General features: G+C 40.2%; 1 protein-coding gene across 2 annotated transcripts in view; it reads left to right on the plus strand.

Annotated features, from left to right (window-relative positions):
• Positions 1 to 23,581, plus strand: part of LOC140714284 (contactin-associated protein-like 5) — a 1,700,882-nt gene that overhangs the window by 1,649,118 nt on the left and 28,183 nt on the right. For both annotated transcript variants that reach the window (XM_073025370.1, XM_073025379.1), the window contains one exon: positions 19,242 to 19,313. In XM_073025370.1, the coding sequence (XP_072881471.1) occupies positions 19,242 to 19,313 (72 nt within the window). The remainder of the gene's footprint in view (positions 1 to 19,241; positions 19,314 to 23,581) is intronic.

Genomic DNA, 23,581 nt, shown 5'->3' on the forward strand with positions numbered 1-23,581 from the left:
AGAGTGGTATATCTTTATGTGTTAAGCTATAACATTTTGATCAATTTTATTACAATATATGAATGTACACAAGTTATGTTGAGATGTATCTATGTGTTGCACTCTGTAAATCTTTTTTTTTCTTCTGAATAAAAATATTGTAAAATGAAAGGTAGGCACACAAACAGGCAAGGAATGGAAGGACATAAACTGCATGCAGGCCATCCACCACATTGCCACCATAGCATAGCGATTAATGCCACACCATTACAGCTCAGGGTGTTGGAGTTTGGAGTTCAATTCCGACGACATCTGTAAGGAGTCTACATGTCTTCCCCGTGGAATGTGTGTTTTTTTTCCAGGTGCTTCAGTTTCCTGCACAGTCCAAGGATTTACTAGTTAGTAGGTTAATTGGTTGTTGTAAATTGTCCTGTGATTAAGCTGGGGTTAAATCAGGGGTTGTTAGGTGGTGCAGCACAAAGGGCCGGAAGCGCTTGTTCTGTGCTGAATCTCAATAAATCAATAAGTCATCGCTTTGGCTCCCATCACCAAATCAGTTCTAGATAGATGACCAACATGCATTTCACACCTTGGCCTTAACCTTTTAAACCAGCCTGTGATATGGGGCATGGTCAAAAACCTTGCCCATGTTCAGGTAAATCATCTTCTACTCTGCCTCTGCCTTCATCGGTTTTCTTAGTTACCTCATGAAAAAGTTCAGTCAAATTCTTGAGACAGGATTTCCCCTGGACAAAACCATCCTGACTGTTTCAAAACACTCCCTGCATTTCCAAGTGAATATTCAAAATTCAAGCCACACTCACAAAATGCTGGAGGAACTCAGCAGGCCAAGCAGCTCCTATGGAAAAAGGTACAATTGACATTTCAGGCTGAAACGCTTCAGTGACTGTACGTTTTTCCACAGATGCTGCCTGGCCTGCTGAGTTCCTCCAGCATTTTGTGTGTGTTGTTTGTATTAACAACATCTGTAGATTTTCTCTTGTTTGGTATTTAAGATTCAAGATTGTTTATTGTCACTCTTGAGTACACAAGTGTAAAGGAGAACAAAATGATTGTTACTCCAGATCTGATGAAGCATTTAAAAATACAGTAAACATAAAGAACACAATACAATTTAAAAACAAAACATAATAAATATAATTATAGAAGCAATCCTGCCATATATACTTAAGATTGGCTTAAGTACATAGACTGATTTTGTGTACATAACATAATATAAGGTATAGGGTTATCAGTGAGTGACAGGAAATAAGTAACTTAGTAACTCTTGGCAGGTGGAACACTTCTTGATATCAGCAGGACATGTGAAAGCACAGCAGGATAGTGACTGTGTCAGTGTAGGTACGAGTTGTGGAGTGGAAACATAAAATGACAGTGAATGGGGGATCAAGGATGGTGAGGGGCTGTGATATTAATCCTGCCTCTCTTAAACTTGTTCAAAAACTTTCCAAACACTAATGCACACCGGCCTGTAATTTAGCTAATGTCATTCCCTACTGTGCTTTTCAAACAAGGGAACAACATTAGTTACTCTCCACTCTTTTGGTTAATCACCCACAGCAAAAATGAAAATGAATAACCAAGTCCTGATGAAGGACTCGGCTGAAATGTTGACCTTTTATTCACTTCTATATTTACTACCTGACCTGTTGGGTTCCTCCAGCATTTTATGCCCATTCCTCTGGTATAATTGCTACGCTACTTTTCTTACCATAATATACACAGTTACGTATTCATTCTGTTACTATTTTTATTTTTAAAACACTAACCTACAACTTATAAAGTTGAAGTGTTTGATTTAGCTCTCTTTGACTTGCTATCCTTGTAATTTTGGGGCTTCTGGCAAATAAGGATTTTACTACAGGGTCTCAACAATAATTATTGTAGATTTGATTTTCAAGTAAAACTATAGCAGCTAAGTTGACTTTGGTGTAATTGGCATAATTGCAGATTTCTGGTCATTTATAGATGTTGCCAGGTTGAGTGGAATTTACCCTTCATTCTAATGCATGGGAAAGCAGCTACCTGTATACGCTATATAATCTGATGAGTTTCTGACTTAGTTTATTTATTTACATAGAGTTACAGTGTGGATCCAGCCCACCAGCAAGCCACCAATTTAACCCTAGCCTAATCCCAGGACAGTTTATAATCCCCAATTAGCCTACAAACTGGTACATCTTTGGAAAGTTGCAAGAAAGTGGAGCACCTGGAGAAAACCCATGTGCACGTGGGAAGGAAATTAAAAACCTGCTTACAGTGGACACCAGAATTAAACTCCAAACTCCAACGTCCCAAGTAGTGGGACAGGTAGAGAGTGTACAGTAGTGTAGTGATGTACAGGATAACAGGATAAACTATTTTGTGATGCCCATCGCTGACTGGAATAGATAAGGACCTTGATTTCACATTAACAGGGAGTGGAGCGACATAACTGAATTCAGGCTATCCACCACATCACTTTACCTCATATCTGTTATATCCTGTTAACTCCTATTAGTTCCTAAAAAATGTGCTATTACAGTTCAGGATATTCCAAATTTTTGAGTTCAATTCTGGTGCCATCTCTAAGGAGTCTGTATGTCCTCCCTGTGAAATGCACATGTTTTCACTAGGTGCTCTGGTTTCCTTCCACAATCCAAAGACGTACCAGGCAGGATAATTGGTCATTGTAATTTTCCGTTACTTAGTATTAATTGGGCTTGTTGGGGGTTGCTGGGGCAGCATGGCTCAAAGGGCTGAAAGGACATATTCCTCACTGTATTGCTAAATAAATAAATATCACCAAATCAATTTATACCCAGTTGACGGACATGTGTTGAATCCCTTGTCCCTTGACCTTTTGAACAACCCTACCATATAGGACTTTGTCAAAAACCTTGCTAAGGTCTGATAAATTATCACTTAATTAGATGGCTAAGTATAATATCTTACTATATAACAACCAAATCTCATAAAGACTTGGAAGCCAATTCCAATATAAATGTCACTTGCAGCAAACAAAAAAAAATTTAAAAATCAATAGTAAGATATCCTTTTATAAGTGTTGCAATTTGCTCATTACAATCCTTTCAGGAGAAATTTCCAGTGAAGAACAATCCCTTTATTTTACTAAAGAAGCAACTGCCCTTCTAGATATAGTAACTCCTCCTGGATGGGGAGAATCAGCTACAATTTCTGTTATTACTAAAGTGTGTAACTGTAGGGCTAAGCACATCTACAATGCCATTTGTAAGTTTGATAATGACACCACTGTCATTTGTGGTGACAAATCAAATTATAGAAGGGAGATTGAAAATCTAGCTGAGTAGTGCCACAACACCTCTCATTCAATGTTAGCAAGATGAACAATCCGATTTTTGGCTTCAGGATGAGGAGACTACAGGTCCATTTACAGGGAATCACAAGTGGACAGGGTCAGCAACCTTAAATTCCTTGATGTTATCATATCAGCTTATACGTGCCATTATGAAGAAAGTACGGCAGTGCCTCGACTTCCTCAGAATTTTGCAAAGATTCAGCGTGATATCTAAAACTTCAACAAACTTTTATAGATGTGTGGCGGAGATTATATTGATTGATTTCATCATGACCTGGTATTGAAACACCAATGCCCTTGAACAAAAAGCTGTGGATATGGCCTAGCCCCTCACGAGTAAAGCCCTCCCCACTATTGAGCACATCAACATGGAACGCTGTCACAGGAAAGTGGCATCCATCGTCAAAGACCCCCAGCACCCAGGCCATGCTCTCTTCTTGCTGCTGCCATCAGGAAGAAGGTATAGGAGCCTCAGGACCCACAACATCTGGTTCAGGAACAGTTATTACCCCTCAACCATCAGGCAGTTGACCCAGAGGGGATAACTTCACTCAATGTCACTCACCCCAGCACTGAACTGTTCTCACAACCTATGGACTCACTTTCAAGGACTCTTCATCTCATGTTCTCAATATTTATTTATTTTGTATTTGTACAGTTTTCTGTCTTGCACATTGGTTGTTTTTCCATCCTGTTGGGTGTGGTCTTTAATTGATTCTTTTGTGTTTCTTGCATTTACTGCTTATGCACGCGAGAAAACGAATCTCAGATAAGACTGTTCTTGGAGTATTATGTTCAGTTGTGGCCACCCTGCCAGAGTTGTTGTTGAGAAGCATTGGGCGGCAACCTTTACTGTTTCTTTAGCATTTGTCTGTTTCTTATGAGGCTGAGTTGCTAGCTTCACACTCAACCCAGCACAGATGGAAAGCATGCAAGGACCCCTCACCTCGAAGTCCATTGTGAATGCCACTACACCAACAACTGTCGTACTCTGCCAAGGGAAAGATATTATTAAAATGGTAAAAGCACAGAAAAAAAATGACAAGGATGTTGCCAGGACTTGATGAACTGAGTTATAGAAAGAGGCTGGACAAGCTATGATTTTTTTCCTTCTATTCTGCCATAACACAAAACTAGAAAATGTTAGAGATCTAGTATGTTCTGAACATGTTTTAGAGGCAGCAGGGAGAGCTGTGGTAGGATGGATAAAAAAGATAGATGAAATGACAAAAAGAAATGATGATGCTGAAGCAGCTGCTAATGGTTGAAAATGGAAACAGCAAAGTTCTTATCAGCAGCTATTGTCTGAAAACACAGGGAAAGTGGCTATAACCTGGGATGGTTGAATGCTATTTGGAAGTAAGGAAGTACTTAATTGAATGATCTTGAGTTTGCTTCGATATTCTTCTCTAGTTGGTGGCATTCAATGCATAATCTAGTTGTATCAACATATGGTACACTGCTTCCAAACATAATTTTTTTTCCCTGAAATCAGCGGAATGATTTTCAGAGGCAGAGCACAATGCACAGTGCGTAGTTCTGCTCCAATTAATTACTAGCATTGGATGCAGTCCAGATGAGATTTGCTGCACTAATTCCCGAGATGAGAAAATTGTCCTTTTGCATATGGCTGGGACTGTTAGATCTGTATTCCTTGGAGTTTGGAAGAATGAGGGGTGATCTCATTGACACATACACTTAGTGGCAATTTTATTAGTTATACCTTTACACCTGCTTGTTACTGCAAATATCTAATTAGCCAAACATGTGGCTCTTTCTCAATGCATAAAAGCATACAGATATGGTCATTTGTTTTTGAGACCAAACATCAGAATGGTGTAGGAATGTGATCTAAATGACTTTCACTGTGGAATGACTATTAGTGCCAGACAGGGTGATTTGAGTACCTCAAAAACTGCTGATTTCCAGGAATATTCATACACAACAGTATTTACAGTTTACAGAGAAAGGCGAATGAAACAAGAAGATAATCCATTGAGTGGAAAATCTGTGCAGTGAAAATGCATTGTTAATGAAAGAGGTCAGAAGAGAATAGCCAGACTGTTTCAAGCTGACTGAAGACAACTTTAACTCAAATTACCATGTGTTACAACAGTGGTGTGCAGAAGGGCATTTCTGAATGCTACAAAAGCTAGTCCGGGGGTTGATGCCCAAGATCGAGGACTGAAGGTGGAAGTAAATCCGAAAGGCTTCTACAGTTATATTAAAAGCAAAAGGATAGTGAGGGATAAAATTGGTCCCTTAGAGAATCAGGGTGGTCAGCTATGTGTGGAGCCGAGGGAGATGGGAGAGATTTTGAACGATTTCTTCTCTTCGGTATTCACTAAGGAGAAGGATATTGAATGGTGTAGGGTGTGGGAAACAAGTAAGGTAGTTATGGAACCTATGACAATTAAAGAGGTGGAAGTACTGGCGCTTTTAAGAAATTTAAAAGTGGATAAATCTCCGGGTCCTGTCAGGATATTCCCCAGGACCTTGAGGGAAGTTTGTGTAGAGATAGCAGGAGCTCTGACGGAGATCTTTCAGATGTCATTAGAAACGGGGATTGTGCCGGAGGATTGGCGTATTGCTCATGTGGTTCCATTGTTTAAAAAGGGTTCTAGAAGTAAGCCTGGCAATTATAGACCTGTCAGTTTGACATCAGTGGTGGGTAAATTAATGGAAAGTATTCTTAGAGATAGTATTTATAATTATCTGGATAGACAGGATCTGATTAGGAGTAGCTAGCATGGATTTGTGCATGGAAGGTCATGTTTGACAAACCTTATTGAATTTTTTGAAGTAGTTACGAGGAATGTTGACGAGGGTAAGGCAATGGATGTAGTCTATATGGACTTCAGCAAGGCCTTTGACAAAGTTCCACATGGAAGGTTAGTTAAGAAGGTTCAGTCGTTAGGTATTAATGCTGGAGTAATAAAATGGATTCAACAGTGGCTAGATGGGAGATGCCAGAGAGTAGTGGTGGATAATTGTTTATCGGGATGGAGGCCGGTGACTAGCGGGGTGGCTCAGGGATCTGTTTTGGGCCCAATGTTGTTTGTAATATACATAAATGATCTGGATGATGGGGTGGTAAATTGGATTAGTAAGTATGCTGATGATACTAAGGTAGGAGGTGTTGTGGATAATGAGGTGGGTTTTCAAAGCTTGCAGGGAGATTTATGCCAGTTAGAAGAATGGGCTGAATGTTGGCAGATGGAGTTTAATGCTGAGAAGTGTGAGGTTCTACATTTTGGCAGGAATAATCCAAATAGAACATACAGGGTAAATGGTAGGGCATTGAGGAATGCAGTGGAACAGAGAGATCTAGGAATAACAGTGCATAGTTCCCTGAAGGTGGAGTCTCATGTAGATAGGATGGTGAAGAAGGCTTTTGGAATGCTGGCCTTTATAAATCAGAGCATTGAGTACAGAAGTTGGGATGTAATGTTAAAATTGTACAAGGCATTGGTAAGGCCAAATTTGGAATATTGTGTACAGTTCTGGTCACCGAATTATAGGAAAGATATCAATAAATTAGAGAGAGTGCAGAGACGATTTACTAGGATGTTACCTGGGTTTCAGCACTTAAGTTACAGAGAAAGGTTGAACAAGTTAGGTCTCTATTCATTGGAGCGTAGAAGGTTGAGGGGGGATTTGATCGAGGTATTTAAAATGTTGAGAGGGATAGATAGAGTTGACGTGAATAGGCTGTTTCCATTGAGAGTAGGGGAGATTCAAACGAGAGGACATGATTTGAGAGTTAGGGGGCAAAAGTTTAAGGGAAACACGAGGGGGTATTTCTTTACTCAGAGAGTGATAGCTGTGTGGAATGAGCTTCCTGTAGAAGTAGTAGAGGCCAGTTCAGTTGTGTCATTTAAGGTAAAATTGGATAGGTATATGGACAGGAAAGGAGTGGAGGGTTATGGGCTAAGTGCGGGTAGGTGGGACTAGGTGAGATTAAGAGTTCGGCACGGACTAGGAGGGCCGGAATGGCCTGTTTCCGTGCTGTGATTATTATATGGAAGGTCAATCAGAAGGCAAGAAGGCATAGCTCAATGGCCAAAGCCTGGAGGCTCAGAGACCAGTCCTAGAGTTGGAGGACTTTCCATGTGTGTGGGTGGGGGAAAAGGGGCTTGTTTTGTTGCTAATAATGTTCCATTTAGGAGTGCTCTATGTGGTTCTGCCAAGTACTGAGGGCATGCCATGTTGACACCAGACTGTGTGGTGATCTCAGTGTGTCCTGTTGGTTTTAATGCAATTGAAACATTTCCCATATGTTTTGAAGTACCTCCACATGTGTTAAATAAATCTGAATCTATATCTGAAATAAGGAGCATGGCTGATTTATTATCCTTCTCAACCCCATTCCCCTGCCTTCTCCAAGTAACCATTGACACCCTAATTAATCAAGAACCTATCAATCTCTGCCTTAAATATATTCAGTGACTTAGCCTGCACAGCCATCTGTGGCAATGAATTCCACAGATTCACCACCATCTGGCTAAAGAAATTTTTCCTCATCTTTGTTCTAAACGGGCATCCCTCAATTCTGAGGCTGTGCCTTCTGGTTCTAGACTCTTCCACTGTGGGAAACAGCCTTTCTACATCCACTCTATCGAAGACTTTTTGATATTTGATACGTTTCAATGAGGTTTCCCCTTCATTCTTCTAAACTCAAGTGACTACAGGCTCAGAGACATCAAATGCTTATCATTTGTTAACTCTTTCATTCCTGAGATCATTCTCATGAATCTCATCTGGACTCTTCTCCAATGCCAGCACATCCATTCTTAGATAAGGGGCCCAAAACTGCACAAAATACTCCAAGTATGGTCTGACCGATGCCTTATAAATGTTCAGCATTACATCCTTGCTTTTATATTCTAGTCCTCTTGAAATGAATGGTAACATTATTTTTGCTTTCCTTACCACCAACTCAACTTGCAAGGTAACCTTTAGGGAATCCTGCATGAGAACTCCAAAGTCCTTCTGCACATCTGATTGAGTTTTCTCCCCATTTCAGATTCAGATTCAGATTCAGTTTATTGTCATTTAGAAACCACAAATGCAATGCAGTTAAAAAATGAGACAACGTTCCTCTGGAATGATATCACAAAAGCATATGACAAAACAGACTACACTAGAAAATCCACATAACATTTGGCAATCCCCAATCCAGAGTCCAGAGAGGATGCTGCATATTAATATTGCGCTACCGTCTTAACGCGTTCCCCAGAAAGGAGCTCCAAATCCACCAGACAAACAAGACCAAAAACTAAAGCTACAAGACCTGCACAAAACCACATAGTTACAACATATAGTTATATATAGTGCAAACAACAGCATAATTGAATAAAAAAGACCATGGGCACAGTAAAAATAGTCCAAAGATGTTAAAGATCTATAAGTTCAAAAGAAATCACCACACAGTTTCCACAAGTCCCCAAGGTCCCGACAGACTCGCCATCCCACGCCGGCAGCAGAAGGGAATACCCCCGCTATGGACTTCCCCGGCGCCACCCGACTCAGCCTCTCAGACGCAGCACACAACAAAAGCTCCGTTGAACCCAGCCTTGCAGACGCAGCACATACCAAAAGCGACCTGACCGCAGCGGACTCCAAGTCCGTTGAACCTCCGAGCCGATGACCGTCCCCTCCGGCACAGCTTCTCCGAGCATCATCCTCTGCCGAGCGTATTAAGACGGCCCTGCCAACGGCCATCAGCAACACGACCCCGAGGACTGGGGACCTGTTCTTCTCGGTAGAGCCCCGGACCTCACAGCAGCAGCAGCAACGAAGAAGGTCTTCCTGGAGATTTCCCGATGTTCCTCCGTGCTCCCACATCCGTTTTCAATCGATTATGATTGCACATGGCACCCCACTTCACAAATAACAGATAATCAGCTCCGGAGTAGCCGCTGCAAGCTGCGTTGTGCCGCCATCTTGGAAATTCAAGTTTAACTTGGTAAATTCAAATTTACCAATTAGTCCACACTTTTATTCCTTCTGCCAAAATGCATGACCCTGCACTTCCCTACATAACATCCTATCTGCCACTTTTTATCCCATTCCCCTAATCTGTGGAAGTCCTTCTGCAGACACCATGCTTCTGCCATTCCACCTATCCTTTTATCCTCTGCAGACTTGGCCACAAAGCCATCCAAATCACTGACATACAAAATGAAAAGAAGCAGTCCTAGCACTGATCGCTGCGGCACACACTAGTCACTGAAAGACAACCAGAACAGGCCCCATTTATTGACAGTATTTGACTCCTGCCTGACAGCCAATCCATTCTAGTACCTCTTCTGTAATGCCATGCTCTTATTTTGTTAAACAGTCTCATAGGCGGCAACTTGGCAAATGCCTTCTGAAAATCCAAGTCAACAACATCTACTGACTCTCCTTTGTCTATCCTACATGTTATTTCCTCAAAGAATTCTAACAGATTTGTCAGGCAAATTTCCCATGCTTATTTTGACCTCCAAGTAACCCAAAATCTCATCCTTAATAATCGACTCCGACATCTTTCTAAACACTGAAGTCAAGATAACTGGCCTCTAATTTCCTTCCTTCTACCTCAGTACGTTTTTAAAGAGTGGAATGAAATTGGCAGTTTCATAGTCCTCCAGAACCATTCCAGGATCCAGTGATTCTTGGAAGATCATTACTAATGCCTCCACAATTTCTTCAGCTCCCTCTGCTGTAATCCATCTGGTCCAGGTGACTTATTTATCTTCAGACTTTTCAGCTTCCCTATCACCTTCTCCACAGTAATAGCAACTGTACTCACTTCTGCACCCTAACACTCACAAACTTTCGGCAAACTGTTAGTGCCTTCCACAGTAAATACTTCTTCAGTTTGTCCAACATTTCCTTGACCCCTATTACTATCTGTCCAGCATTATTTTCCAGTGGTCTGATATCTACTCTTCCTTCTCTTCTATTACCTGAACCCCTGCACCCCACCTTGTGCAGTTACATTTTAGACTTCCTATTAGATTGCCCACAGGTGGTAAGGATGGGCTCTCTCACCTCTGCCCCTCTCAACTTCAACACAGCTGCCCCCCTGGTTTGTGCCCTGTGTCCCCTTTACAACCACCATTGTGCTGCCACACACAGCTCCAATCTGCTGATCAAATTTGCAGATGACACGACACTGATCAGCCTTATTTCTAGCAGTGACTAGACAGCCTACAGAGGAGAGGTTAACCTTCTGACACAGTGGTGCCAAGGTAACAACTTCTTCATCAAAGTCTAAAAAACAAAAGAGATGATCGTGAATTACAGGAGGAACGGAGGTAGGCTCGCTCCAATCAACATCAATGGAAGTGTATTTGAAAAGGTATACGCATCACCAGAGATCTCACTGGGACTATACACACCGGCTGTGTGGCAAAAAAAGCACAACCACCTCAGGCAACTGAAGAAGTTTGGCTTGAGCCCCCAAATCCTCAAGACCTTCTACATTGAGAGCATCCTGACTGGCTGTATCCACCTCACTTCCCTCCACTGAGGACATTTATAGCAGCGGGTGCAGAAAGAAGATTATCAGGGACACCAGTTACCCCAACCATAAACTGTTCAGCTGCATCCATCTGGCAAACTGTACTGCAGCATTAAAGCCAGGACCAACAGGCTACAGGACAGCTTCATTCTAAAAGCCATTAGACTTATAAATTCATATGTCTCTACACTGTGACAAAGTCATAATGCAAAGTTTTTACTCCCTCACATTGCGGAATGGATGTAAGATTTAAATAAATACAAATACAAAAACTTTCAACATGCTCTTTGATATTATTGGCTAGCTTACATTCATATGTCATCTTTTCCCTCCTTGTGGCTTTTTTAGTTGCCTGCTGTTCATTTTTTAAACCTTCCCAATCCTCTATCTTCCCACTAAAGTTTGCTCTATTTTATGCCCTCTCTTTTGCTTTTATGTTGGCTTATACTTCTCTTATCAGCCACATTTGTGTCATCATGCCTTTAGAATACTTTTTCTTTTTAGGAATGTATCTTTCCCGTGCCTTCCGAATTGCTCCCAGAAACTCCAGCAATTGCAGATCTGCCGTTACAATCCAGTTTGGCCAACTTCTCACTCATGTCTTGGTAATTCCCTTTACTCATCTATAATACTGATATATCCGATTTTATCTTCTCCTTCTCAAATTGCAGGGTGAATTCTATCATACTATGTTCATCTTCTCCAAAGGGTTCATTTACCTTAAGTTTCCTAATCAAATCTGCAACACTATGTAACATCCAATCCAGAATGACTGTTCACCTTGTGGGCTCAACCACAAACTGCTCTAAAAAACCATATCATAGGCATACTCCAAATTCCCTCTCTTGGGATCCAGCACCAACTAAATTTTCCCAATCCACCATGCATATTGAAACCCCTACGATAATAGCAACAATGCCCTTTTGGCGTGCATTTTCTATTTCCATTTCTAGTTTGTAGCCCACATCCTGGTTATTATTTGGAGGTCTGTATTTAACTCCCATCAGTGTCTTTTTACTCCTCCAGTTTCTTAACTCTACCAACAAGAGTTCTATATCTTCCAATCCTATGTCATCTCTTACTAAGGCTTTGATTTCACTTTTTCCCAATAGTGCCACCTCATTCACTTGGGCTATCTGCCTGTCAATTTGATACAATGTGTATCCTTGGATGTTAAGAACAAAAAGATATAGGAGCAGAATTAGGCCTTTTGGCCCATCGAGTCTGCTCCACTATTTCATCACGCCTGATCCAATTTTCCTCTCAGCCCCAATCCCTTCTCCCCATATCCCTTCATGCCCTGACCAATCAAGAATCTATCAACCTCTGCCTTAAATATACATGAAGGCCTGGCCTCCACAGTTGCCTGTGGCAAAGAATTCCACAGATTCACCACTCTTTGGCTAAAGAAATTCCCCCTTATCTCCATTCTTACAGGACACCCTTCTGTTCTGAGACTGTGTCCTCATGTCTTAAACTCTCCTACCATAGGAAACATCCTCTCCACATCCACTTTCACTTTCAAGGCCTTTCACCATTCGATAGGTTTCAATGATGTCACTCCTTATTCTTCTGAATTCTAGTGAATACAGGTTCAGAGCCATCAAGCGCTCTTCATATGACAAGCCATTCAATCCTGGAATCATATTCATGAACCTCCTTTGAACCTGCTTCAGTTTTAGCACATCCTTTCTAAGATAAGGGACCTAAACTTGCTCACAATAATTCATCTGAGGCCTTATCAGTGTTTTATAAAGTCTCAACATTCCATCCTTGTTTTTATATTCTAGTCCTCTTGAAATGAATCCTAACATTGTATTTACCTTCCTCACCACAGACTCAACCAGCGAATTAACCTTTAGGGAATCCTGCACAAGGACTCCCAAGTCCCTTTGTGCCTCAGTTTTTGTATTTTATCTCCATTTAGAAAACAGTCAACCCTTTCATTCTTTCTACCAAAATGCATGATCATACACTTCCTGACACTGTATTCTATCTACCATTTCTTTGTCCTTTCTCCTAATCTGTCTAAGTCCTTCTGTAGCCCTCTACTTCTTCAAAACTACCTGCTCCTTCACTTATCTTCATATCATCGGCAAACTTGCAACAAAGTCTCCATCGTGCAAGTCATTGACAAATAACATAAAAAGAATTGGTCCCACTACAGAACCCCATGGAACACCACAAGTCACCAGCAGCCAGTTAGTAAAGGCTCCCTTTTATTCCAACTCTGCCTCCTGCCAATCAGCCACTACTTTATCTGTGCAAGAATCTTTCCTGTAATACCACAGGCTCATAGCTTGTTAAGCAGTCTCATGTATGGCACCTTATCAAAGCCCAATTGAAAATCCAAGTACACAACATTAACCAATTCTCCTTTGTCTGTCCTGCTTGTTATTTCTTCAAAGAATTCCAACAGATTTGTCAGGTAAGATTTTCCCTTGAGGAAATCATGCTGACTATGGCTTACTTTATCATGTGCCTTCAAGTGCCCTGAGACCTCATTCTTAATAATCAACTGCAATATATCTCCAACCACAGAGGTCAGAACAACTGATTTATAGTTTTCTTTCTTCTGCCTCTCTTCTTCCTTGAAGAGTGGAGTGACATTTGCAATTTTCCAGTCTTCCAGAACCATTCCAGACTCTAGTGATTCTTGGAAGATCATTACTAATGCTTCCACAATCTCTTCAGCCACCTCTTTCAGGATCCTTGGGTGTACACCATCTGGTGCAGGTGACTTATCTACCTTCCAACACTTCAGTTTCCTAAGAACCTTTTCTGTGGTTATGCTAAATTAACACACTTCATACCCCCTGACACCTGGAACATCCACTATAGTGCTACTGTCTTCCACAATGAAGACTGATTCAAAATATTTATTCAGTTCAGTTCAGCATTGTTTTCCAGTGGTCTGATAATGCACTCTTGCCTCTCTATTTCACTTTATGTATCTGAAGATGCTTTTGGTATCCTCTTTAATATCACCGGCTAGCTTACTTTCAGATTCCATCTTTACCTTTTAATGGCTTTTTTAGCTGCCTTCAGATATTTTTTTAAAATCTAACCCAATCCTCTAACTTCCCATTTATTTATGTTCTATTATATCCCCTCTGCTTCACTTTTATGTTGGCTTTGATTTCTCTTGTTAGCCACAGTTGTGTCATCTTTCCTTTAGAATACTTCTTCCTCTTTGGGATGTACATATCCTATTCCGTCTGAATTGCTGCCAGAAGTTCCAGCCATTACTACTCTGCCGTCATCCCTGCCAGTTTTCTTTTACAATCAAGTCTGGCCAACCCCTCTCTTATGCCTTTGTAATCCCCTTTACTCCACTGTAATACTGATACATCTGACTTTAGCTTCTCCTCAGACTTTAGGGTGAATTTGATTATATTATGATCACTTGTCCCAAATGGTTCTTTTACATTAATCTCTCTAATCGATTCTGGTTCATTGCACAACATTAAATCCAGAATAGCAGATCCCCTAGTGGGCACAACCATGAGCTGCTCTAAAAAGCCATCTCATAGGCACTCTAGAAATTTCCCCTCCAGTAACCCAGCAGAAACCTGATTTTCTCAATCTACCTGCATACTGAAGTTCCCCCATGACAATTGTAAAATTGTTCTTTTGTCATGCATTTTCTACCTCCCAATCCCTCAAGTTCCTTTTAAATATTTCACCTTTCTCCCATCACCTCTTGTTCTTGTTCTAGTTTCACTAAACCTCAATGAATTTATCCGATCTATACCCTTCATAATTTGTATACCTGTTATTGGAGGTTTGCATTTTAGAAAGTACTTCAAGGTTGCCTAATTAAGAAGTTAATTTTAGATCATCTAGTCTGCAGTTGCTGTGCACTGGTGGTAGAGATGATGAATTAAGGTGATGGATGGGATATCAATTAAAGAAGCTTATTTGGTTTTATTAGTTTGGTGTTTTAGTTGGCTTTATCAGCCAACAAACCTGCCCCTATGCTGTAGTGTACTTAGTTTGATGTTTTATTTATTTTTGAAAGATTGGTTAATTGAGGGCTATGAGGAACTGGCATAAAAAGAGGAATTTCAGCCTGGGATAGTATATAGGAGCAGAATTAGGCCATTTGGCCTATGCAGTCTGCTCTGACATTCCATCATGGCTGATTTATTATTCCTCTCAACCCCAGTCTCCTGCTTTCTCCCCAGAACCTTTGACATGACGATAAGATACAAGAGCAGATTGATGGGCCATGGGCCATTATCAAAGTGAATGGTAGAAAAGGCCTGAGATGCAAAATAGCCTGTCCTGCTCTGATGTTCTTGTGTAACAAGACTGCATGTTTATTATCTCGAACTGGGAATGCAATTGGATCCTGGACTTCCTAACCGGAAGACCACAGTGTGCGGGGATTGGTGATAACATACCTTCCTCGCTGACTATCAATACCCTAGCACCTCTGGTGTGTGTGCTTAACCCACTGCACTACTCTCTATATACACATGACTGTGTGGCTAAGCATAGCAATATACCATATATAAACTTGCTGACGATACAACCATTGTTGGTAGAATCTCAGATGGTGACGGGAGGGCGTAAAGGAGTGAGATATGCCAACTAGTAGATTGGTGCCATAGCAACAACCTGGCAGTCAACGTCAGTAAGATGTAAGAGCTGATTGTGGACTTCAGGAAGAGTAAGACAAAGGAACAGATACCAATCCTCATAGAGGGATCAGAAGTGGAGAGAGTGAGCAGCTTCAAGTTCCTGGGTGTCAAGATCTCTGAGGATTTAGCATATTGATGTAGTTATAAAGAAGGTAAGGCAGCCGCTATACTTTATTAGGAGGATGAAGAGAATTGGCATGTCAACAAATACACTCAAAAATGTCTACAGTTGTACCATGGAGAGCATTCTGACAGGCTGCATCACTGTCTGGTATGGAGGGGCTACTGCACAGGACCGAAAGAAGCTGCAGAGGGTTGTAAGTCTAGTAAGCTCTATCTTGGGCACTAGCCTACAAAGTACCCAGGACATCTTTAGGCAGCGGTGTCTCAGAAAAGCAGTGTCCATTATTAAGGACATCCAGCACCCAGGGCATGACCTTTTCTCACTGTTACCATCAGGTAGGAGATACAGAAGCATGAAGGCACACACTCAGCAATTCAGGAACAGCTTCTTCCCCTCTGCCATCTGATTCCTGAATGGACATTGAAGCTTTGGACGCTACCTCACTTTTTAAAAATATACACAGATGCCTACTGGTTGTTGATGGAATAACAGCTTTTTGTAGTTGCTCTTATAATACTTACTTTGCTGTTTCCAACCTGTTCTTAAATCTTGCTTTTAAACGTAATATTGTTTTATTATGAGGACTGCCAAACGTACTAAGAAAGAAAAGGACCCTCCTGTAACGTCGGAATGACAAGTGCAGTAGAACAGTGGGATCTGGGAATACGGATACATAATTCCCTAAAAGTGGCATTGCAAGTAGATAGGGTCGTAAAGAGAGCTTTTGATACATTAGCCTTTATAGATCAAAGTATTGAGTGTAAGAGTTGGAATGTAATGGTAGGGTTGTATAAGGCATTGGTGAGGCCGAATTTGGAGTATTGTGTGCAGTTTTGGTCACCTATATACAGGAAAGATATTAATAAGGCTGAAAGAGTGCAGAGAAGGTTTACAAGGATGTTGCCAGGACTTGAGAAACTGAGTTACAGAGAAAGGTTGAATAAGTTAGGACTTTATTCCCTGGAGCGTAAGAGAATGAGGGGTGATTTGATAGAGGTGTATAAAATTATGATGGGTGTAGATAGATTGAATGCAAGCAGGCTTTTTCCACTGAGGCTAGGGGAGGAAAAAAAAACAGAGGATATGGGTTAAGGGTGAAGGGGGAAAAGTTTAAAGGGAACATTAGTGGGGGGCTCCTTCACACAGAGTGATGGGAGTGTGGAATGAGCTGCCAGATGAAGTGGTAAATGGGGGCTCACTTTTAACATTAAAAAAAAACTTGGACAGGTACATGGATGAGAGGGGTGTGGAGGGATATGGTCCAGATGCAGGTCAGTGGGACTAGGCAGAAAAATGGTTCGGCACAGCCAAGAAGGGCCGAAGGGCCTGTTTCTGTGCTTTAATGTTCTATGGTTCTAATAGAGGTTTAGCTTTACCAAATTTTAGGTTTTATTACTGGGCAGTCAATATACTGAATCTGACGTTTTGGTTGTATTAACCGAGAGGACTGTCCAGTTTGGGTTTCTTTAGAAGCTAACTCTGTTAATAAATTTTCTATCATCTCTCTTCTTGGATCCTCAATTCCTTTATTTTTAAGTAAACAAACTGATAGTTTTGTAGTTAAACATACCTTGAGGTTTTGGATATAATTTAGAAAATATTTTGGTTTATTGAGATTTTCTCTTTCAAGTCCCATTTTTTTCTATCTTTTTTTTAAACTTTCTATGACTGATGTAATTTTTAAAGATTGGGATAGACTGGGTATTAAATGCTTCCAAGATTTATTTGTTGGAGGAAGTCTCTCTGAGCAGTTGTCAGCTAAACATAGCTTATCAAAAATCCACTTTTTTCGATATTTACAAATTAGAGACTTTCTGCGATTTCAATTACATACATTTCTTGAAAGTCCTGATAAGAATTTATTAGATGTAATTTTTAATTTGAAATTTTTTCATAATGGATCAATATCTAATATTTACAGTATGTTGTTGGGAATGAGAAACGTTCCTTTAGACAAAATTAAAAATCTCTGGGGACAAGATTTACAAACATCAATTTCTGAGGAAACGGAATGAAATTTTTAAATTGGTTAATACCTCATCATTGTGTGCCTGCCACTCCCTCCTACTATTTAAAGTGGTCCATAAGGCCTACATGACTAAAAATAAGCTGTCTCATTTTTATTCTGATATATCTCCCTATTGTGACAGATGTAACAATGGAGAGGCTTCATTAATTCATATGTTCTGGACATGTCCGAGTCTTGAAAAATACTGGAAGGAAGTATTTCAAACTTTTTAAAGTAAATTTTAAACCAAACCCTTTGACTGCTTTATTTGGTATATTGGAGAAAAAATATTATCTTGGAGACACCTGATTTGCCCATTTTGGCTTTTATTTCTCTTATAACTACGAGGACATTATTGCTTAGGAGGAAGGATGTTGCTCCACCTACTCATGCTCAATGGCTAAGCGATGTTATGGATTGCTTAAATTTAGAGAAGATTCATTGTTCAGTTTCTGAATCAAGACAAGACCTTTTAACATTGTGGGGAATTTTCGTGAATTATTTTCAAAATCTTTGATTTGTTATCAAGTACAGATGTTGACTAATAATGTTTTACTATACGATAAGGATTTTTTTTCCTCTTTACTTTCTTTACCAAACAGCTTTTCTTGGTAGTGGGTTAGTTATTTTTTGTATAATAAAATTATTACTTTTCAATATTATGATTCAATTTAATTTGTATGAATATGGGATAATGAGACTATAAGTGTGATTCACATATAGTGTAATTGATATATGATATATATCCTCCTGTACTCTGTATTCTTTTTTGTAAGAAATCAATGAAAATATTGAAAAGAAAGAAAATATACAGTATTTCTGTTTTTGCACTTTTTAAAATCTATTCAATATATGTAATTGATTTACTTGTTTATTTATTATTATGCTTTATTTTATTTATTTATTTCTGCTAGATTATGTATTGCATTGAACTGCTGCTGCTAAGTTAACAAATTTCATGTCACATGCTGGTGATAATAAACCTGATTCTGATTCTGAATTTCTAGGGCACCATTACTTGAACTTGGATTGCATAGGAACCATGTAGGAGGATTAAGACAGAAAACTAACAGACCACAAATTTAAATTAGCAAGAAACTGAAAAAAAACCAGTCAGTTTTGCAGACTGAACAGAGGCAATTGTTAAATGGGTTACCCAGTCTGCACTTTGTCTTCCCAGTACAAAGAAGAACCTATTGTGTGCTTTGTTAATTACAAGCAAAATCTCTTGGTGTATGCTGAAGAATGGGCCGCTGTCAAAGTGAGATCTGCTTGTTAACTTTGTCCTATTTGTTGGTCCTGCTGTTTTTTTTCTGTAGCTAAAAATTATCTTAAATGAGAAAGTAAAGCAAAATGAAAAATAAAAAGCAAAAAAAAACTGTGGAATGTAATCATCTCTAAGAGTCTTGGTCCAAAATACTGACTGTTTATTCCTCCCCGTAGGTGCTGTTTGATCGGCTGAATTCCTCCAGTATTGTGTGTGTGTTACTCTGGATTTCCAAAATCTGCAGAATCTTTTGAGTTTATAAAGAATTTTTATATGTGGCTCCGTTAAAAGGATGACCAAAAATCACTTGGCATTTAAAGAATTACATTGTGCTAACTTCTAATTATAATTTTTTGTTCAAATGCAGATCATTCAGGAGCAATAGATGTGGGGGAACCTTTAAAAAATTCAGTCAGAAGTGACTCAGCTGTCATTGGAGGTAAGAATATGAACCATCTATGAAACTGTTTTATTTGAAACCTAGTTTTAAAACATTTTCAAGACTACCTATTCTGGTGATCCCTAATTCCCCCAGGATCTTCATCAACTGGTCTTCGGCACATTCCTGAATTTATTCACGTGACTGTTGGCGACTGTTGGGAAATATAAGGATGGAGTTAAAGGGAAAGTGAAAATAAGAAAAGTCAAAAAGGACAACAGAATCAATAGAGTAGAAAGCTCAAGAAGAGATCATACAGTATGGCCAAATGAAATAGGAATTGATATGAAAGGAGAGGGGAGTAACGAATTAAAAGTATTATATATGAATGCACGAAGTATAAGGAATAAAGTAGATGAGCTTGAGGCTCAGTTGGAAATTGGCAAGTATGATGTTGTGGGAATAACAGAGACATGGCTTCAAGCGGACAGGGCCTGGGAAATGAATATTCAAGGATATACATCTTATCGAAAGGACAGACTGTCTGGCAGAGGGGGTGGGGTGGCTCTGTTGGTGAGGAATGATATTCAGTCCCTTGCAAGAGGGGACCTAGAATCAGGGGATGTAGAGTCAGCATGGATAGAACTGAGAAATTCTAAGTGTAGAAAACCCCTAATGGGAGTTATCTACAGGCCCCCAAACAGCAGTCTGAATGTAGGGTGTAAGTTGAATGAAGAGTTAAAATTGGCATGTCGCAAAGGTAATGATACAGTTGTCATGGGGGATTTCAACATGCAGGTAGACTGGGAGAATCAGAATGGTACTGGACCCCAAGAAAGGGAGTTTGTGGAGTGCCTCCGAGATGGATTCTTAGAACAGCTTGTACTGGAGCCTACCAGGGAGGAGGCAATTCTAGATTTAGTGTTGTGCAATGAACCAGATTTGATCAGGGACCTCGAGGTAAAGGAACCATTAGGAGGTAGTAACCATAATATGATGTGTTTTAACCTACAATTTGAGAAGGAGAAGGGAAAATCAGATGTGTCAGTATTACAATTGAACAAAGGGAACTATGGAGCCATGAGGGAGGAGCTGGCCAAAGTTCAATGGAACAATACCCTAGCAGGGAAGACAGTAAAACAACAATGGCAGGTATTTCTGGGAATAATGCAGAAGGTGCAGGATCGGTTCATTCCAAAGAGGAAGAAAGATCCTAAGGGGAGTAAGGAGTGGCCGTGGCTGACGAGGAAAGTAAAATGCAGTATAAAAACAAAAGAGAAGAAGTATAACATAGCAAAGATGAGTAGGAAACCGGAGGACTGGGAAGCTTTTAAAGAGCAACAGAAGATAACAAAAAAGGCAATACGCCAAGAAAAAATGAGGTACGAAGGTAAACTAGCCAAGAATATAAAGAAGGATAGTAAAAGCTTCTTTAGGTATGTGAATAGCAAAAAAATAGTTAAGACCAAAATCGGGCTATTGAAGACAGAAACGGGTGAATTTATTATGAGGAACAAGGAAATGGCAGATGAGTTGAACAGGTACTTTGGATCTATCTTCACTAGGGAAGACACAAACAATCTCCAAGATGTAATAGTGGCCAAAGGAACTAGGGTAAAGGATGAACTGAAGGAAATTTATATTAGGCAAGAAACGGTGTTGGATAGACTGTTGAGTCTGAAGGCTGATAAGTCCCCGGGACCTGATGGTCTGCATCCCAGGGTATTTAAAGAGGTGGCTCTAGAAATTGTGACGCATTGGTAATCATTTTCCAATGGTTCTATAGATTCAGGAACAGTTCCTGCTGATTGGAGGGTGGCTAATGTTGTCCCACTTTTCAAGAAAGGAGGGAGAGAGAAAACAGGGAATTATAGACCGGTTAGCCTGACGTCAGTGGTGGGAAAGATGCTGGAGTCAATTATAAATAGGAAATTACGACACATTTGGATAGCAGTAGAAGTATTAGTCCGAGTCAGCATGGATTTATGAAGGGAAAATCATGCTTGACTAATCTTCTGGAGTTTTTTGAGGATGTAACTATGAAAATGGACAAGGGAGAGCCAGTGGATGTCGTGTACCTGGACTTCCAGAAAGCTTTTGATAAAGTCCCATATAGGAGATTAGTGGGCAAAATTAGGGCACATGGTATTGGGGGCAGAGTACTGACATGGATTGAAAATTGGCTGGCTGACAGGAAACAAAGAGTAGCGATTAACGGGTCCCTTTTGGAATGGCAGGCTGTGACCAGTGGGGTACCGCAAGGTTCGGTGCTGGGACCGCAGCTGTTTACAATATACGTTAATGATTTAGATGAAGGGATTAAAAGTAACATTAGCAAATTTGCTGATGACACAAAGCTGGGTGGCAGTGTGAAATGTCAGGAGGATGTTATGAGAATGCAGGGTGACTTGGACAGGTTGGGTGAGTGGGCAAATGTATGGCAGATGCAGTTTAATGTGGATAAATGTGAGGTTATCCACTTTGGTGGCAAGAACAGGAAGGCAGATTACTATCTAAATGGAGTCAAGTTAGGAAAAGGGGAAGTACAACAAGATCATGTACATCAGTCAATGAAAACAAGCCTGCAGGTACAGCAGGCAGTGAAGAAAGCTAATGGCATGCTGGCTTTTATAACAAGAGGAATTGAGTATAGGAGTAAAGAGGTCCTTCTGCAGCTGTACAGGGCCCTGGTGAGACCCCACCTGGAGTATTGTGTGCAGTTTTGGTCTCCAAATTTGAGAAGGACATTCTTGCTATTGAGGGAGTGCAGCGTAGGTTCACAAGGTTAATTCTCGGAATGGCGGGACTGTCATATGTTGAAAGATTGGAGCAACTGGGCTTGTATACACTGGAATTTAGAAGGATGAGAGGGGATCTGATTGAAACATATAAGATTATTAAGGGATTGGACACGTTGGAGGCAGGAAGCATGTTCTCGCTGATGGGTAAGTCCAGAACTAGAGGCCACAGTTTAAGAATAAGGGGTAGGCCATTTAGAACAGAGATGTGGAAAATCTTTTTCACCCAGAGAGTGGTGGATATGTGGAATGCTCTGCCGCAGAAGGCAGTGGAGGCCAAGTCTCTGGATGCATTCAAGAGAGAGTTAGATAGAGCTCTTATAGATAGTGGGGTCAAGGGATATGGGGAGAGGGCAGGAACGGGGTACTGATTGTGTATGATCAGCCATGATCACAGTGAATGGCGGTGCTGGCTAGAAGGGCCAAATGGCCTACTCCTGCACCTACTGTCTATTGTCTATTATCCTTTCATCTGGCTCATTGCAAAGTTCTAGAATTCTCCCCTTACATCTTTCAGTTCCCCTCTGCTCTTAAGTCTTCGGTCATCTGCCAATATTACCTCCTGTTTGGTTCAGTGTCAAATATTCTTTGATAATCACTCTCCATAAAAGCCCTGGAATGTTTCACTACATTGATGGTACTTCATAATTGGTTAAAAGCTGGGTTAAGCCAAATGCTTTCGAAGCCAATGATAAACATAGGTCGAGACTGCTCTAAGCAGAGTGATCCAATAATACGCTTCGTTTAGCTTTGAAGTTTGTTACGAGGGCAATGTCAATGTGGCTGCATTTAAAGTCAAGCCGAATTGTTCGGAGAAGGTGCTAGTTCTATCACTGTTATATGTGTTATGACAGTGCTAAGCTGACTTTAAGTAGATATTTCAGCAATTTTACCAAAAGACTTGATCGTAATTTCCAAAGTTTTTACTGTTACTGCTACAGTTGAAACACACACATTGTTACTATGTAAACTGGAGTACACTCTGCTGTGAAAAACAATCAAGTCAGACAGAATCTGTGGAAGAAAATAGTCAAGATTTCAGGCTGAGAGCCTTCAGCGCACTAATGCCTCCGTCATGCTGCTTCAATATTTTACGTGATTTATTATGCACAGATGTACAGTATTATTAAAACTTACAGTAACACTTCCACTGTACTGCTGATGTAAAGCAAAGGTCAATGCATACATCAGCAATATTAAACCTGATTCTGATTAAAAGTGAAATACACAGGTGTTCTCAAAGCCTGTCTAATAACAAACATAACATAACTGCATGTACAACACTAGCACTAACTCAACCAAGTGATAACTACATTTTAAAACATGAAAAGCTGATTTAGCATGGAAATTTGACAGGAGTCTGTCACACTAAATGGTCTGTATCTTATCCCCAATGTATTGTTCTTAGCCTTTGAAATTAATGCTATTGAAACAATAAAATGAGTTTTGGAAGCAGACTAAAAAGTACAAGTGCATCTCCATGGAATGATCTATGTTACTGTTCAGAAGCAGACTAATCAACACAACTCT

This window comes from Hemitrygon akajei, chromosome 2, assembly GCF_048418815.1.
Source record: "Hemitrygon akajei chromosome 2, sHemAka1.3, whole genome shotgun sequence".
Lineage (NCBI taxonomy): Eukaryota > Metazoa > Chordata > Chondrichthyes > Myliobatiformes > Dasyatidae > Hemitrygon > Hemitrygon akajei.